The 18,742-nt window shown below is 46.6% G+C and overlaps 1 protein-coding gene across 1 annotated transcript in view; it reads right to left on the bottom strand.

Moving 5' to 3' along the window:
- IQGAP3 (IQ motif containing GTPase activating protein 3) overlaps positions 1 to 18,742 on the bottom strand; it is a 50,655-nt gene that overhangs the window by 15,731 nt on the left and 16,182 nt on the right. Inside the window, exons 14-29 of the mRNA XM_035099078.2 lie at positions 17,479 to 17,603; positions 16,348 to 16,511; positions 15,332 to 15,422; positions 13,729 to 13,896; positions 13,423 to 13,565; positions 12,665 to 12,835; positions 10,704 to 10,787; positions 10,392 to 10,463; positions 9,553 to 9,622; positions 7,307 to 7,515; positions 5,558 to 5,710; positions 3,864 to 4,027; positions 2,458 to 2,682; positions 1,647 to 1,787; positions 1,155 to 1,239; positions 596 to 828 (exon numbers count right to left, since the gene is read on the bottom strand). Of these exons, the coding sequence (XP_034954969.1) occupies positions 596 to 828; positions 1,155 to 1,239; positions 1,647 to 1,787; positions 2,458 to 2,682; positions 3,864 to 4,027; positions 5,558 to 5,710; positions 7,307 to 7,515; positions 9,553 to 9,622; positions 10,392 to 10,463; positions 10,704 to 10,787; positions 12,665 to 12,835; positions 13,423 to 13,565; positions 13,729 to 13,896; positions 15,332 to 15,422; positions 16,348 to 16,511; positions 17,479 to 17,603 (2,298 nt within the window). The remainder of the gene's footprint in view (positions 1 to 595; positions 829 to 1,154; positions 1,240 to 1,646; positions 1,788 to 2,457; positions 2,683 to 3,863; positions 4,028 to 5,557; positions 5,711 to 7,306; positions 7,516 to 9,552; positions 9,623 to 10,391; positions 10,464 to 10,703; positions 10,788 to 12,664; positions 12,836 to 13,422; positions 13,566 to 13,728; positions 13,897 to 15,331; positions 15,423 to 16,347; positions 16,512 to 17,478; positions 17,604 to 18,742) is intronic.

Below are 18,742 nucleotides of genomic sequence, written 5' to 3'. Positions count from 1 at the left end.
TTAGTGGCTTAACGTAAAGGTGGGAAGACTTGAGACTTGCAGGATCTAGTCTTTTCTTTTTCTAATCAACCAACCAACAAAACAAAACAAAAACCACGCAGCAGAGCAGCACAGGGATCAGGTGCCATGTCACTGACTGATACTCCCATTTTACAGATGGAAACGTAAAGGTCAAGAGAAAAGCAATTAGTACAAAGCTAGCCTGTGATGCTTTTGTACGTTCAATTTTAACTTCCAAATATCTTAAGGAAATTGATTAAGAACATAGGAAGCTACCTTACGTTGAGTCAGACCATTGGTCCATCTAGTGGGGATTGTCTGCACTGACTGGCAGCAGCTCTCCAGGGTTTCACGCAGGAGTCTCTCTCAGGCCGACCACTGGGGGCTGAATCTGGGACCCCACTCCACACACCTACAACTCTCTATCCTCCCTCCAGCCAAGCAAGAGACAGGATCACAGTTCAAGGGCACAGTCTAGTCAGGCAAAAGCACTCAAGGAGGGTGTGGAACAAGGGCTGTGGGAGCCCCAAGGGCCAAGCAGAGAGGTGCCCATTGTTTTCAGGCCTCATTCCACTCAGCAGTTCTTCGAACCAACCTGAATTTAAGGTGGGTTTCCTCTAGGTACTGGTTCACCACCCGCAAGTGGCTGTTTTCCCCTTCAAAGAGTTGGTTGGCAGCAGCGTGCTGCAAGACCTTCGCAATGGAGCCCAGGTTGCGCCTGTGGTCGGGGTGGAGCGCTACCCCAGCCGAGACGTCAACAATATCAAAGCCATCAGGGGCCACCACAGCCGGGTTCATGAAACGGTAGTAGAGCAGGTTCCCAACAACCTAGGAGAGGGGTTGGCCGACTGTGTTAAATATTTACAACTAAGCAGGGTCACCTTCATTAGAGCCCAACATTTTAAAGCTTGCATCCCAAGCAGAATTGAGAAACTGATAATGTAGTATTATAAATCTTAGACCCAAGTCCTACCCTCGAGAAGCCGAGGGCCAGAAGAATATAAAATGGCTAGTGTGGCAGACATCTTAAAGTCACTTCCTGGTGCGGCTGCAGCAAGAGTTTGGCCCACACTAAAGCGCCCCAGAAACCGCAACTCAAACTCTTGTCCCGCTGATTACGGCCACCCGTCCCTCAAGGCCATGAATACACCCACCTTGTAGATATCGTCCTCTGTAGAATTCGGAAACTTCTCTCGTAAGGATGTCTTCAAGACTTTGGCAATGTAGCGCATCCCATAACTAGAGGGGAGGGCAGAGGGAGGGCCGTTATAGTGAAAACTGTAGCTCATATTCCAATATACCATCATTTTCATAGGGATACAAGACCCTGATTTATCTCCTCAGTGCTTCTTCTGCACCTGGGGAGCTCAGATGAATTCTATGCTTTGAGTTTAAAGACAAACTCCACCACTAGGTTTACAGAAAGCATAGGGTTGTGAGGAGCAGGGAAGGGAGGAGAATCCCTGCAAGGTGAGGGGTGTAAAGGTGGTGGCTTATATGGCGCAGAAACTCAAGGAAGGGAAGCAGGCAAAGGCGGCTGGCTTTCTAAGATGGGATGGAAAGCTGGGCGGCCATCTTGTTTTTCCCTGTGATGACCGAGCAAAGTGAATCATAAAAACACACACGAAACAACAATAAATTCATACGGAATTTGGTCCACAGAAGACGTAATGGCCGAGAGGAACTTGTCCGTCACCACCAGGAGATTGCGGATGGAAATGTCCAACCTCCTCTGCACCTCAGGGTGACCCAGGGCTTGCTCAGGGCTGACATCGTACGGGAGATTGCTGTGGAAACACACAAATGCATTCCAGGCCTCATCCAAAACCAACCAACCACAAGAAAGACATGAGTTGAAAAGCCCCCTTTTTCAGGGTGGCAGATTAGACCTGGGAGCTCAAATCCCACACTAGGCCACAAAGCTCATCAGGGGACCTTGTAATTGTTGTAACCCACCCGCAATTCAACCACTTCCTTCCTCTGACCTCCCCCTCAGCCCGGGGAAGAGAAGGAGAGAACCCCTCAACCCCTCCTTCCCAAAATATCATTTGACTTTTGCAAGAAGATTTTATTTATTTATTTATTTATTTATTGAGACAAGTTCATGCACCTTTTAATCCAGGAGCTCTCTAAAGCGAGGTAAACCATAATATTATGGATAAAAAATGAAGTTAAAATCCACCAAACCTTCTGAAAAGCAAATATGTACATAAAGGATAACACAGATAAGACTCAGTCAAACTTCAAAACGAATTATATGCCTAGGCAGGCTTCTGAAATAAAACAGTTTTCGGCCTGCGGAATGTCTATGTTTGAAGAAGTTTTAAGTTAGATCACGCCATATTATGCTTCTGTCAATATTTACCTGTTCGTGAAGAGTCACATAGCTCAATGTTTTCTTTTTTTAATGAAGCCGAATTAAAAGATACAAAAACGCATACAGGCGTTCCTCCTGACCTTTTCTGCCCGCTCTGACACTCCGTCTGGTTGATCCACCCTCTGTAAATTTCCACCGGGCTGGTACGGATGCTCAGGGTCTTGTTCTGCAGGACCTCTTGCACGGGGCCCTCCAAGATCTGGCGCAAGGCATTCTGCCCACGGGCATTGCGGTAGAAGCTCACCACCAGGCGGATAACCGTCGGATTCCCCGTGAGGATGTCACGGATTTGATCGACTTTCGACCTGCAAGAATGCAGCATGGCAGGAGCAGTTGAGCTGCAATGCAACATGAGCACAGTACTCAAAGCACAAGCCTTTTCTGCGGTGGCTCCCCGTTTGTGGAATGCTTTTCCCAGGGAGTTTTGGCTGGCACTTTTATTATACAGTGGTACCTCGGTTTATGAGCACAATTGGTTCCGGAAGTCTGTTCATAAACTGAAGCGTTCATAAACTGAAGCGAACTTTCCCATTGAAAGTAATGGAAAGTGGATTAATCTGTTCCAGATGGTCCGCGGAGTACTTAAACTGAAGCGTTCATAAACTGAGGCGAACTTTCCCATTGAAAGTAATGGAAAGTGGATTAATCCGTTCCAGATGGGTCCGCAGAGTACTCAACCTGAAGTGTACTTAATCCGAAGCATGGGTGTAATTGGTTCCAGAAGTCTGTTCATAAACTGAAGCGAACTTTCCCATTGAAAGTAATGGAAAGTGAATTAATCCATTCCAGATGGGTCCGCGGCGTTCATAAACTGAAAATTCGTAAACCGAGGTGTTCATAAACCGAGGTTCCACTATACACCTTTAGGCACCAGGAGAAAATGTTCCTCTTTGGCCAATTTGCGTCCAATGCCCTTTTTACACCTGGGAAAAAAGATCTACTTTCGGAGCTAGTAAGAGAAACAAATTAGTCCGTCCCCCCCCCTCTATATTCCGGCACACTGGTGATCCGGGTGGGTTCCCAGGTTCCACCAGAGCAGTGACTCACTCCGAGACATACCAGGGAGCCTCCACAAAGGACAGGTCATTCTACTGCATATTCAGAGCAACAATAAACCAAACTAGGCCACTGCGAATGATGTGGAGATGTGGGCAGAGTGACAAGCCACTCGGAAATAACCAGTTAGAAGACAAAACCAGCACCTCATACAGAGTCCTCTCTTTATCATCGCTAGTTAAAAAGGGATCAGGTGACAGGATAAGACCCTTCTCTGCCTGGGATGCCAGAGAGCAGCTGCCAGTGAGGGCAGGGAATACTGGGACTAGATGGATCTGTGGTCTGACTCAAGTTCCTAGGAAAGGGAGGTTGACACCTTTACTAAGGCGATAATGCTGTTAGGAACCAGGACAAAGAAGGCAGAAGCCTTGAGGGGAGAAGGGAGAAAACTTAGGATCAAGGAACAGGATACTCGGAACAGGATACTCACTCAATCTCCTCTTGCAAGGCGCTTCTGAAGAGCTGGAGCAAGAGGTAGGCCTCCCTGGCGTTGGAGGCGTAATTGTACAGGGTGAAGACCACAGACTCCATGAACTTTGTGGACTTGTTCTGGGGCATCTGCATGATCAGCCGGGCCAAATAAACCGGGTGGGTCTGGGAGGAGAAACATTTTCATCAGCAAAAATCTGTTTAATCAACTAGTATTCAGAAGCGTTACTGCCTCTGACTGTGGAAGCCGATTGTGGCTAGTAGCCATAGAGAGCCTTCCCCTGCATAAGTTCAGTTCAGGGAGTTTTCTGCTGCTCCAGAAAAGCGGACACGGAGCAATGGATTCAAACTACAAAAAAGAAGATTCCACCTAAACATTAGGAAGAACTTCCTGACAGTAAGAGCTGTTCGACAGTGGAATTTGCTGCCAAGGAGTGTGGTGGAGCCTCCTTCTTTGGAGGTCTTTAAGCGGAGGCTTGGCAGCCATCTGTCAGGAATGCTTTGATGGTGTTTCCTGCTTGGCAGGGGGTTGGACTGGATGGCCCTTGTGGTCTCTTCCAACTCTATGATTCTATGATTCTCTTTGAAAGCCATCTAGGCTGCTGGCCATCGGTGCCTCCTGCGGGAGGGAGTTCCATAGTTTAACTATGAAGAAGTGCTTGGTGTAATGTAATGGAGAAGGGCTTTTCTCTACCGCGCAGCTCAGCAGTAGGAACCAATCTGTTGTCCCAGGCAGGGCAAACATGTACAGATTAAGTGAGGGTGAGACTTTCAAGCTCAAAACGATGTCCAAGGAAAACCAACCCTGCTGGGTAGTGCTGCCGTCACCCCCTGCAGTCATTCAAATCCTTAGTCAGGGGCATGATGGCTCTTGTGTTCGTGAATCCCAAGGATGCCTATAAACAAGCCTAATAGTTCACTCCTTGTTGTTGGAGCCCCAAGCCCACAAATTGCTCCGTAGCAGATAACCAAGCAATGAGAACAACAAAAGTTGACCTGAGAACAACAAAAGTTGCCAGATTCATCGAGGGTGCAATGCGACTAAGGGCTACCTTTTAAACGATAATCATAGTCATATGACTGATCCTTTTATCCCTGTTTTTTGTTTGTATTCTGTTGCTATGGCTGTCAGCTATGCAAATAAAGTTTATTAATTAAAGCAATGAGGTACCCGATTCAGGGCCAAAGCTCCCTTTTAACAGGCTGTACAAGGAAATAAAGGCAAATACTTTATTAAGGAGGTTGCAAAACATAAGCAAGAACCTTTTTATAATAAAGAAGACAGCTAACAGTGTAAAGACAGCTTTGGGAATTTGAGTACAGTACTATCACATCTTATATGGGGTTTCAGTTCCAAGGGTTCTGTGTATATGCAAAAACATGAATATTCAGAGCCTTGGCACTGCCCCCATGTGAGCATCCTGGGGCTTCTGGAGCTGGTGTGCAAGCAATGCAGGGAGTGTAAAAGCTCTCTTTGCCCCTGGTTGAACTTCCACAAGTTAAATGGGCATATGATGTGATCGCCCTGTACAGACCTAAAGCTAGCTTGCCTCACCCTATTAGCCACAGACCCCAATTGCTTTTGAGGTTGCTGTTTTGTTATTATTATCAGGTGGTACAAAATTTTTATGAAATTAAAAGAATAGAAAATACTACTTTTTGCCTTGGGTATTGCATAGGAAGACGCCAGCTGACCTGCAGTTGGTAGAAGAGGTGCTGATAAGCCTCCAGGATCTTCCGCTTCTCCCTGCTGAGGGACTTCAGCCCTTGCTCTTTGCTCCGGCCCATCAGATCAGAGAGTTGCTCCTTGTTCTTCTTTGTCAGCTTCTTGCAGTGAGAGACCACCTCCTGCCAAGGGGAAGAGTTGGCGACTGATAGACACACACAAAGCATTGCCCCTTGTTTGCAGAGCACCGACAACAAACGAACTCGCCTCTTTCTGAACTCAAACCTACATTTCCCTGGGATGGCACAGAAAAGAGGGCTGCGAACAGATCGGGGGGACAAGGTCATGGATTAAATGGCAACAGTTTATTTGTGAGGGGAAAAAGAATCAGAAGAAGCTGTACTATTAGCAGAACCTTAACTGGTCCACAGCACAAATTATCTGCCTGGAGGAGCAACAGACTGAGAAATCAATGCAACCTGTGAGAGAGGAAGCATTGAACATCTATCTGATTTTGGAAGCTCATGACCAAGATGGACTCTGGGACTTGGTCCGCCCAGTGAGAGAGGGCAGCCAGACCTCAGAAAGAAACAACCAAATTGAGGAGGGAGAAAAAACATTGGTTTGTGCCCCCCTAGTGAGAGTGGGGGGGGGACGCAAGCCAGACAGAAGATTGGTCACAACAGGGGACAGGGAAAATGAAGATGGGGGTGGGAGATTGGTTGAAGAATTAAAGCAACAGAAGGGGAAGAAGAATGAATGGGGTGGCTGGGAATGGTTAAGAGAGGGTGTGGGGTGAGAAAGGTATAAAAGCTAAATAAATGGATGGATTAAAAGGTTTGAAATTGGACAGTATAAAGAAGCTGGTCGGGGAAATGGGGAAACTGCTACCTGGGGGAGGGAGGGGGAGGGATTTAGGATTAAGACAAGAGATGTGATAGAATTTGAAATTAGGAAAAGATATATCTTTTTAGGGGAAAATTAAAGGCTAAGGGAAATTAATAGAAATAGTTAAAATTAAGATAGTTTGAAAATTATATAAATATGTTTAATATAGTGAAAGCTGTCAAATTAGATTTGGAATAGACTCGGGGAGGGAGGGACGGGGAAGTCGGAGATAAGATTGAAATAAGATATTGTTTAGATTTATTATTTTTCTTTTTTTCTCTTTTTTCCTTTTCTTTTTATATTGGATTTTTCTATTGTCTTTTTTGTAAAATATTTCAATAAACATTAATAAAACAAAAACAAAAACAAATTATCTGCCTGGAAACTAACCTGGCCACAGCAGAAGTGATATGTGGTTTCTCCAACATGGACTTTGCCAACCCGGTGCCCTCTAAAACACCAGATTGGCAAAGGCTACTCTAGAGCATGCCTTTGGGGGTCACAAAAGCCACCCCCAACAGAAAAGCAAGGGGCAGAAGGACTGAGTAAAGGAGGAAGTCCAGCATTGGAGGAGCCCAGGTGGCTGTTTAAGAGGTGGGTGGGTAGTGATTCTGCTTCTGAACGGGCGCCTAGCTTAGTTCCCATCCTTTGGTGGCCACTTGCCACTTTAGTTCACCCTAAATAAAATGTCCCAGCCCATAGATCTAAAATGCCGCCTGGAGCCCCAGCGAGGAGGGGGATAAATGGCGTGGGTGCCACTGCTCTGGCAGTGGTGGCTGCATGAAAAAAAAGGAAGGGGGAGCCACATTGGGGTGGGGGGCCACTGCAGGCACCGTGCCAAGGGCCCCTGACAATTGGCACCAGCCCTAGATCTGCTGCTCCCTTCTGACCTGGAGGGTGATCCTGTTCTTGACCAGTAATCCAATCTTGATATCCATGAGGTTGAGGTCGCTCTCCAGCTGCTGGTTGAAGCGGATTCCCCTCACCACAGTCTCCTGGAGATCCAGCAGCTCCAGTTCCTCCCAGTAGTCCCTCTGGCTGCGTTCTAGCAGGTGGGCAAAACGCCGGATGATGCTGAGTGGTGGCTTCCCACTGTGTACTAGCAAGAGAGGGGGGGCGGCTGGTTGGTTGGTTTCAGAGTAAGACCTTTTGTCCAAGTACATCACATGGAAGCAGGTTCTCCACATAGTTAGCTATGTGGAGAACCTGCTTTCATGTGACGTAAGACACTTAAAGGTAAAGGGGCCCCTGACCATGAGGTCCAATCGTGACCGACTCTGGGGTTGCGGCGCTCAACTTGCGTTATTGGCCGAGGGAGCCGGCGTACAGCTTCCAGGTCATGTGGCCAGCATGACTAAGCTGTTTCTGGCGAACCAGAGCAGCGCACGGAAACACCGTTTACCTTCCCGCTGGAGCGGTACCTATTTATCTACTTGCACTTTGACGTGCTTTCGAACTGCTAGGTTGGCAGGAGCTGGGACCAAGCAACGGGAGCTCACCCCGTCGCGGGGATTCGAACCGCCGACCTTCTGATCGGCAAGACACTTAGCTATGTACAAAAAGGCTGGAAGATGGTTAGAATACCGGTAACAACAAAAATATTGAAATGTGAAGCTTCCTTAGATCCAGTACTGAAGCCGCTGAACTACACACATTGTTCATCTGCTGAGCCAAACCAACATAAACACACACCGAATCCTGGCCAATTGAATAATATTCATTGGATCTTAGTCAAGGCTCAGTATGGACTTCCAAGGTTGTTTGGGAGCCAGGGAGAGGTTTGCTTGAAAATAATAATAATAACAACAACAGTAATAAATAACAAGATTGATATACTATTTATAAGAAATCTCAAGCAGTTTACACAAAGCAGTATGAAATAGTCATTTAAAAATAGCAATAAAACCAGAGTTTAACAATAGTAAATTACGAGGGTAAATGTTGAATATCAATAGATTTTAAAAACAAATGCCAAGAATAATATCACACGTCTGGGTAAGTAGAGAGTTTTGAAGCCATAGATAAAGACTCCCCCTTTGGAGCAGAATCCTGCCAATTTCCAATTTTAAAGTTATTACCTAAATGCAGACACCCTGGCCAAGCCTGTGCTAAGTTAGGATTTGATAAATTATGGTTTATTTGATCACCCAAAACAGGAGTGGGGAACAGGATCCGGCCAGCAGGCCTGATCCTGCACTTCCCCACCTCCCCCATTTTGTCAAGCGGCTGAGTCCCACCCATCTGGCAAAGACCTGGTGTCACCTTGAAGTCGCGGGAACCAACAAGCCCTGCTTTGTGCCGGGGTCAGCTGTACTACGCAGTTCTCAGTGGGTTAAATCTGTAGTGCAAGCAGCCTCAACAGAGCTTGCTATATGCTGACAGGTGCAGACAGGAAGCCCCTTTGCATTTCTTAAATTCAAGCTGAAGGTTCAAACGAAGAATTAGAAGAATTCATTTGCATCAAAAAGTTGATGCTTTTCTAATTGAAAAGGGGAATTAGGAGCAAACTTCTTCTGCTTTCTCATGTACCATCCGGTATGGGACAGGTGGGCACAATTGGCCCCAAACAGCCTGATGGAGCTAACTAGGGCTTCGAGCCCAAAGTTCACCCCCCGCTGTCCAAACCCTGCTCAGCGGTTTTGCTATGGTTTGTTTGCTGCCAACAAACCATTACCTGAAGCCATAGTTTCTTGTTCTCTTACAAACTTTGGTTTGCTTTAACCAGGCATCCCCAAACTGCGGCCCTCCAGATGTTTTGGCCTACAACTCCCATGATCCCTAGCTAACAGGGCCAGTGGTCAGGGAAGATGGGAATTGTAGTCCAAAACATCTGGAGGGCCGAAGTTTGGCGATGCCTGGCTTTAACTATGGCTTGGTGTTACATGTGCACTCAGCACAGCCATGGTTTTGTTTGACTGCCTCACCTCAGATGTTCACCAAGCTGCAAAGGCACAAGGCAAGAGCAGCTGCTGATAAGCCAAACCTTGGGGAAGGGGGGAAACCAAGCCATGGTACGTTCGATGGTCTGTTTTACAACTTGTGGCTAGCTCATGGTTTATAAACAAACCTCGGCTTAGTGCTACATGCCAATCAGGCCAGTTTGCAAACTCAGGTTGCATGAAACCCAGGTACTTACCCAACATCCTGTAATCTTCTCGTGCCTTGTTAGCTCGTACAAATGCCTGGATTTTGATTACAGCCTTGACCTGTTGAGGGGTGTCAAAAGAGGGAAAGTGGTTGGAATGAGGGAGCAGGGAAGGGGGACGAAAACATCCCAGTGGCAAACAGCAGTTTTGCAAAATCACAGTGGGCATATTTATTATTTAGTTCATGCATTTAAATCCCAACTTTTCCCCAAGTGGGGATTCAAGGCAGCTTTCAGTGTTTAAAAACTTTATTATAAAATACTCACCTGGCATCTGGCACCTTCGTTATGCATCTGTGGTGCCAGGTGAAAACATTCTTCTTCAACCAGGCCTTTGGCTGATTAATATTCCACAGCCTTTTAAATGTATTTGTGGGAGGAGGGATTATTGGTTTTGTTCTTGTTTTTAATTATGTACTTTGTGGTTTTATTCTGTATTTTTATGCTGTGAACTGCCCTGAGATCTTTGGATGAAGGGCAGTATACAAAATTTTAATAATAATAATACTGCCATAAAATAACAACAGCAACTATAATAATAACTATAATAACCACTACACCACCACTGACTATCTTGATTAGGCATCCCCAAACTGCGGCCCTCCAGAGGTTTTGGCCTACAACTCCCATGATCCCTAGCTAACAGGACTAGTGGTCAGGGAAGATGGGAATTGTAGTCCAAAACATCTGGAGGGCCAAAGTTTGGGGGTGCCTGATCTTGATGCACCTGGCTGACTATGGCTAAAAATGGGTTTGGTGTGACCCAGCAAGGCAATTTTACAGTGCTGTTGTGCACAGGTGTGTGTGTGGGGAGAACACAACCTACTCACATTCTTCCTGAAGTAGGCCAACCTCTGTCGATATCGTCTGCGTATTCGCCACATCCGTATCCAGGCTTGAATCTGAACACAGCAGAAGGAACAGCACAGGTGTGACAAGACCACTTTTGGCTGATGAGTCAAAGAAAGGCAACACCATCCCCCATCCAAAGTATCTCTCCCCTTAACCTGATTTATTTTAACAAATAAACATGGACAGGCATGCAACTGATCTGGTGGTTTATCATTTGTTTCATGGCCCATAAAATACTGGTGCTGGTGACAGCGAAAGGTGGGCTTTAAAGATAGGAATGAAATAAATACCTTGATGACAGCACCTGTGTTCTTCTGGAAATGCCGCAGCCTTTCCAGGTAACGCCTCCGTTGCTGGTACCCACGCCAGTAAGCCTGTGAGGAGACAGCATGGGAACTGGTTTAGGGCTGAAAAAAGCCCTGTTGAAAGAGGAGAGCGTAAAATATGGTCTGAAGCTCAACATAAAAAAACAACTAAGATCATGGCCACTGGTCCCGTCACCTCCCGGCAAATAGAAGGGGAAGAAATGGAGGCAGTGAGAGATTTTACTTTCTTGGGCTCCATGATCACTGCAGATGGTGACAGCAGTCCCGAAATTAAAAGACGCCTGCTTCTCGGGAGAAAAGCAATGACAAACCTAGACAGCATCTTAAAAAGCAGAGACATCACCTTGCCGACAAAGGTCCGTATAGTTAAAGCTATGGTTTTCCCAGTAGTGATGTATGGAAGTGAGAGCTGGACCATAAAGAAGCCTGATTGCCGAAGAATTAGTTACAGGTAGGTAGCTGTGTTGGTCTGAGTCGAAGCAAAATAAAAAAATTCCTTCAGTAGCACCTTAAAGACCAACTAAGTTGGTCAACACGAAACTAAAACCAACACGAAAGCTCATACCAAAACTTTAAGGTGCTACTGAAGGAATTTTTTTATTTTGCTGAAGAATTGATGCTTTTGAATTATGGTGCTGGAGGAGACTCTTGAGAGTCCCATGGACTGCAAGAAGATCAAACCTATCCATTCTGAAGGAAATCAGCCCTGAGTGCTCACTAGAAGGACAGATCCTAAAGCTGAGGCTCCAATACTCTGACCATCTCATGAGAAGAAAGGACTCCCTGGAAAAGACCCTGATGTTGGGAAAGATTGAGGGCACAAGGATAAGAGGACGACAGAGAACGAGGTGGTTGGACAGTGTTCTCGAAGCTACCAACATGAGTTTGACCAAACTGCGGGAGGCAGTGGAAGACAGGAGCGCCTGGCGTGCTCTGGTCCATGGGGTCACGAAGAGTCGGACACGACTAAACGACTAAACAACAACAATTTTCCTTTTGGCCCACCCAAACTAGTGGGGTATCGAGGCAGCAGAGATCCAGAGCAGGCCCCCAGACTGAAGGTCAGCCACCCTTGTGCCTGTCAGGTAATTCCCATGTTCCTGAGTCAGACTTCTTGTCCATAGAGCCCAGGAATGGCTGCGCTGACTGACAAAGACTCTCCAGTGCAGAGGGCGGCTTCAAAAGCCCTCCGACCTGAATCTTTAAATAATAATATTGATAAGCACTAGAAATCGAGCCCAGGGCATTCTGCATGCCGAGCAGGTGCTCTGCTGCTGAGCCATATCATTGCCACCACAGCACAGGTGTGAGCTCAAGGCAGAGATGAGATTCAAAGGTGGGATTTCTAATTATTTGCTACACCCACATCAGCTACCCCATCACAGGGGAAGAACAACTTTAAAGTACGATGTATGCCTGCAGCAAGAAGTTCTTTGGTCAGGGAATGGAAGACATGATGGGGCTTTAACCTCCCGTTGGGGTGCAAGAATATGTGGGCTCTGGTTATTGCAGAGAAAATAATTTACAAATCACGCCATTCTATGGGTAAGGAAGACCTGGAACATTTCTACGCCATTTGGTGGGGTTTCATTTCTTCCGTGTCAAATTCAGATATACAAAAACTCTCTTCTCCTACCAAATTGTGAAATTTGGCTTTTGTTGTATTTTGCTTCTTTTATTTTTCCGCATTGCTTGCTCTGGTTTTTTTGGAAAATACAAACTTCTGTACTGCTCCTATGCCTTGTGCGTAGCTTTGATTATGCTTTTTTGTACTTTTGATTTTATATATAAATTAAAACCTTCACTATTATTATCTGAAAAAAAGCAATACAAAGCCACAAAAATTACAGATTTTTTTTTGGGGGGGGCACAATAAAAAGGACAATTCTTAAAAAACTGGACTCAGGGCAGCTGCGTCCTCCTACCTGGATCTTGAGAGCAGCTGGCACCTGCTTGCACCACAAGCTCCGCTGGGTTGCAAACTCCTGCCGGGCCAGGAAGCCCCTCATCCGGGCCTGCAGCTGTACAACCAGCAAGGTGCTCGATTCCCACAGACGCTCCCGATCGTGGGCCGCTGTGACCTGGGCAACAGTGGACTGTAGGCACAGAGAGATGCATGGGGTCAGAAGAGCTTGGTTGTTGGATCAGGCCAAAGGGTCGAGCCCTCTGCTGGTCGAGCCCTCTGCTCTGAATCAGATGCGCCCCAATGAGAAGCCTGCTCTCCCCTCTTGCAATTCCCAGCAATTGGCATTCAGAGCTAGACTGCCCCTGGACATGGAGGTTCTACTATCCCTGTAGAGGCCAACTGGATTGGACCAAAGGCTTCTGCTGTTTATTTAGCATTACTTACACACACACACACACACACACACACACACACACACACACACAACACACAAACACACACAACACCAAACATACAGCTTGCTAGTAGGTCAAATCAGAAGGCTGCTATGGGGCTGGAGGGTGGGGCAAGGCAGCTGAAACAGCCACCTCCTGATGGCAAACCCAGACACCCCCCAAACAGCTCTCATCCCTCACAGTTGTCCTTCTGGCAGCAGCTCCCTTTTGAATTGGAGGATGGGGCACGGCAGGTGGGAAAAGCTGCCCCACCCGAGTGGCCAATACAGAGCCTCCCACTCCTCCGTTCTGCTTCCTAGCTCACAGGTACAAAGAGAGAGACCTGGATTTCCTCCCGGCTGAGATGCTCCGCATTGAGGGCACAGGGGCGAGGCTGGTCCCAGGAGCCTTCAAAGCTCTGCAGGCTGAAGTAATACTCTGCCCCATCCTTCAGCTTGTGCCGGACCCAAGGTAGTTTGGAGTTCCCTGCAGGTTGCATTTTTTAAAAAACGAAAAGAAAGTTGGAATTAAAGACCCCCACAGAGACACCATTGTAAGAAAGTGCAAGTTCTCAAATCCTTGAATTCAAGCGCAATGACCAAAAAAATGGGGGTGGGGTGGGGGGAGTGACACACATATCCCGCTTTACCTGGGACTTTTTTGGAAGCCATAAGAGCACTCAGCTGGGCCTGGTAGGAGACAGCACATTCCATCGCCACGCCGCAGATAGAGACATCCGGATTGCGCAGGACCCTGACTGTCTGTGCCGCGTTCCCTTCCTTGATGGCTTGATTGATGGCAGCGGTGCCAAGAGCCACTGTGGGACAGATGGCAAAGGCAAAAGATTTTGAAGCATTGGTCCAGGTTCGCCCTGCAGGGACTAGAAACCTGGCTACTTTAAAGTACTTATTGAAAACATTTCTCAAAAACCACCCTTCATAAAAAGATCCAGGGTAGTATACGAGCAGGACCCAACTCTCCCCACCGGTGATTCCAAGAAACTGGTATTCTGAGGCATACAGCAGGGGTAGGGAACATTTTTTGCTCCGAGGACCAGATCCTTTTCAGGACTGGCACCACATGCCGAATATCAATCAATATACTTTATTCGACCGATAGTCAGAAATAAAAAAAAACATTTCTCAATACAAAGATAAACATATAAAACTGAAGGCATCAGAGGGATACATAAAAATATAAAAATATAAAACTGAAGGCATCAGAGGGATACATAAATGGGGTATGACCGCGCTACTAAACCTCCTACAGATAACCCACATAAATGGGACCCCTCAAAACCGCTGAATCAAGGACATTCAGTCTAGCCGCAGTAATTAGTCTGCGGTATTCCACGTAGTGGATATCCGCCAGGTAACGGGCTGGTGCAGACCGATACACCTGCTCCCCTAAAAACATCCCAGATTTCACGCAGGCTATGTCCTCCTGTCTGGCGATATCCCCCAATCTCTGAGCGATCATCGCTTTAGCGCGGCTGTATGTCATGGACTCAATATAAAGGGAGGACAGACCGCACTTTTGCACTTCCTCTACCACTTCCCTTTCCCATGGAGATTTAAAATTATCCCTCAGACAGGCCGAATATGAAAGATGGGTGGGAGGTGCTAACCACATGTTATCATCACGATATCACACGACTGACAGGTAAGCAAAGTTGCCCACCTGTCAGAATCATACCCACGGCTTTTGCAAGCCTTCCCGTTTAAACCCAGTGTTTAAAAGAGGAGCATGGGGAGACTTGCAAAAGCGCCCGTTGAAACAGCCTGCACCTCCTCCTTCAAAGGGCGCTTTTGCAAAGTCCTTTAAGTTGCCTTTGCTTGCAAAACACACCTCTTTTTCTCTCTTCCCCTTCACACTTGAGCAAGTGGATATGGTATGGGGGGGGGACTTGTGGCAGACAGATTTAACCCATTGGCAGGCCAAGATTAGCCTGCAGACTGAAGGTTCCCCACCCCTGGGGGCATATGGCCTCTGACAAAGGAGGCTGAGCGTAGCCATCATGGCTAGTAGCCACTTGAAGTTATCTAATCTTCTTTAAAGGCCATCCACCTTGGTGGCTGTCATAACACCTTGTAGGAGCAAAATGTGAGTTTGCCCAGGCTTTCTTGCTCCTGAGTCTTCTCCCACCCCTTTGCTCAGGCCTCCTCATGGCACCCTAAATGGTAGCAGACAGGACCACCCTTAAGGTCCTGCTGTTCTAACTGAGCCAGGTAAGACCCAGATGGTGCCCATACTTCTCTTTGCAGCTTCAGTGTCGTGGTTAGCTTTGGAGACGCCCTCCTGGATTTCTTCCCACCACAGCATAGCTCCGGTGTCCCCTGCCATCTAAGGTAGAAAAGATAAAAATGATCACAGAATTGTCTCTCAGCCTTTGGACTAGGACCAGGGGGAAACATGGGTCACTTGACTCTGAAGTTCACTGAGTGTCTTTGAGTCACCCACTACTTTCTCTCAGCCTAGCCTAACTCACAGGACTGTTGCGAGAATAAAATAGGAGAGGGAAGAACACAAGCACACACACACTTCAGGAGATGGGAAGCCAAGCTCACTCTACCATGTCTGCTGTGACAGGCCAACCCCATCAGGCCTCCTCTCCCTTGACTGTTACCTGGGAGCAGTCATTCTATCAGTGGCAGAGATGGAAAGCAGATCTCACTCCATCACCTTTACCGAAAGCCCAGCCCAGCTGCATCAAACACCTCCTGGCCCTGAACTATGCCAGCTGGTCAATATAAGATCAACTCTTAAAGAACTGGTGCCTGAGTTTGATTCCCCCCCCCTCTTCCTTCTCTGTCCATTTTCCCTTGTGTTGTTTTAGATTGTAAGCCTGCAGGGGCAGGGACCGTCTACTTTCAATTGATTGTTAAGTAAGCCATTCTGGGAGCCTTCTTGGTTGAAGAGCAGGGTTACAGCCGCTCTAAATAAATAGTAATTCAGAGCTGCAAGTAGGAAGGCAAGACTTAGAGATGGAATTGCAAACATGCACAGCACCAGTCAAAAATACTGAAATACAACAAAAAACTACAGTACCTAACCCCCACCCCATGCCAGTTTATTCAGCCTAGTTTATGTGAATTCATAAACACACATTCTGAAGCCGTAATAGTCTCCATCAGGCTTCCGGAAATGAACCTCTACAATGAAGTCTCACAGTTCTGGAGAGCCAGAGAATTCTGTAAGAAGTTAGTGTGGTTGCCTACCCCACTGCCCTGGAACCTGAACTTCATTCCCCTCTTCCTTGCTCTCCTACCTGGGCCTTCTGCTTCCGCATGCGGGTCAAAACATCATGGTAACGCTTAGCAACAGGGAGAGTCACATCGCAGAGGCCGGAAGAAGGAAGCAGCAGGGCTCTGAGGGTTTTCTCTGGGCTGCTCTGCTCCAGAGCCTCGTTGATCAGTCGGACAGCAAGGATTTCTGGGGACGAAAAGGAGATTTCAGGAGAATCGGGAAAACGTCTTGACCAAGCTCAGTTCAAAGATGGAGTAGTCTATTGGCCAACATTCGACGTATTAAGCTCTGATCTATCTGATCTTTGGGCTTTCAATGTGCTTTTCCATGCCCTTTAAACCTGTCCCAGAGGACTTCCACCAGCACCACCGAGGGAATCTCTGGCTCTCCAGATGTTGCTAGACTGCAACCCTTTGGCTGAGTTGAGATAAAGCAGCCAGTGTACATAATTTGGAGGTGGTGGCAGTGCGGAAACTGGGGTTAAGCTGGGTGCTGTATGGAAAGCCTCTGAGGGCTGGGTTTAGGAACACAGGAAAGCTGCCTTATGCTGAGCCAGACCATCAGTTGTCCATGCTGGGCTCAACTGCATGCCACTCTAAACCATTGTTAAACTAAACTATGGTTTGAATGTGAACACACAACATGCTGGTGTACACTGCTGAAATCATGGGTGCTGTGCTCTAAAGCCTGCTCCTGCTGAGAAACAAACCATGGTTTGGCTTAGCATTACATCCGAATGCAGGCTTGTGATTCAGAGAGAAACAAACCATAGGGCCAGGGTTCAAATGCAGTGCTAAGTCAGACCATGGCTTCACTTTTGCTAGCAGCAGAGCGCCCGGGGGTTCAGCACCGTGTACTACTTTGCTGTGCATTCTCATTTAAACCATAGGTTAGCTTGTCTAAGTTTTAGTCCAACTACGGTTTAGAGTGTCATGCAAACCTGGCCACTGACTGTCAATGGCTTTCTATGGATTCAGGCTGGAGTCTTTTCCTAGCTAAACCTGAAGATACCGGGGATTGAATCTGGGACCTTCTGTATGCAAAGCAGATGCTCTACCACTGAGTTACACCCCTTCCCTAAAGGGCCTCCAGTTCCTATTTCACATTCACACCACTAAAACTAGAACTGAAAATGTTTTGAAAGGTGACTTACTATTATTTTCTTCTTGGGCGGAGGCATTCACACTATTCACAGAAGCCTGGATGTCGTTCCAGCTCAGGAAGTCAAACTTCGTGTCCTGAGATCGGTGCTTCCATTGTGACAAGTCGTCAAAATAACTGAGAAATTAAGAACAAAAAAAGCAAGAGGTCGTCTTTGCATCACCCCTTTGAGAAAAAAAAGCAGCTATTCCCCAGGTTTGTGCACATGGCAGGTAGTTTATAGGATGCGATTCTTTGGAGGTGCAGAAAGGAATATCAGGCATATCACTCTCAAGCTGCCTTGCTGTTTTTAAGGACAAGTTTCTGGTTGTGAAATTACAACTTACAACAATTACATAGTTATAATGATGATATTTATTAATACCCCAAGTCTCATGGCGACTTACAGATAAAATAACAGCTAAATAAAATGTACATTAAAGCCAGCATAAAACAAAACAGAGAAAACTCTATAACACATTCCTATTTTTCAAAAGGCAGGATTAACACATCCCACCCACTCAGGGAGGCCACAGATAATTACAAGCCAAAGGCCTGAGGGGAAATAAATGTTTCTGCCTGGTGCATAAAGGTAAGTAAGTAATGATGGCACCAGGTAAGCCTCCCTGGGGAGAATATTCCACAAATGGGGAGCCACCACTGAAAAGACCTGCTCTTGTTTTTCCACTCTCCTGACCTCCCATGGAGAGGGCACATGGAGAAGGGCCCCAGTTGATAGTGCTTGAAAGCTTGATGAATCAGTTTAGATGAATCAGAGTCACTGATTTAAAATCACCACCAAGATGAAAAAGCCAATTGAAATCAGTGACTTAAATAAGAATTTCCACATTCTGAGATTCGGAAAACATATGACACAAGCATTCAGACTAATATAGCAACTAGACAAAGCAGCAACAAGATGCAGCAGCGGGCAGCCAAATATAATGCTTATAGACAAAATGTAGAAACTGAATGCAAACCCGTATGCCTTCTGTTGCCTCTTATTGACCCACTCCACATGCAGTACTAAGCCACACCATGGTTTAGCATGAACACACAAGTTTCCAGAGAGGAGACTGAAGCCGTTTTACTCCATTTCCTTCCTGCTGTGCTACCTGGGGCTAAGCCACGGTTTGGCTTAGCGTGTTGTTTGAACCGGGGCTCGTGGTTTGTTTCACTCCAGTCAAACCGTGAGCTCAGTAAATATGTGTTCTGAATTGGATAGTGGTTGATAGATCTATGCTTTATTAACCATGGCAACTAAGAATAAAACCTCT

Source organism: Zootoca vivipara, chromosome 17 (assembly GCF_963506605.1).
Source record: "Zootoca vivipara chromosome 17, rZooViv1.1, whole genome shotgun sequence".
NCBI lineage: Eukaryota > Metazoa > Chordata > Lepidosauria > Squamata > Lacertidae > Zootoca > Zootoca vivipara.
The sequence above is the reverse complement of the archived record's forward strand: the minus strand, read 5'-3'. Positions and strand labels throughout refer to the sequence as shown.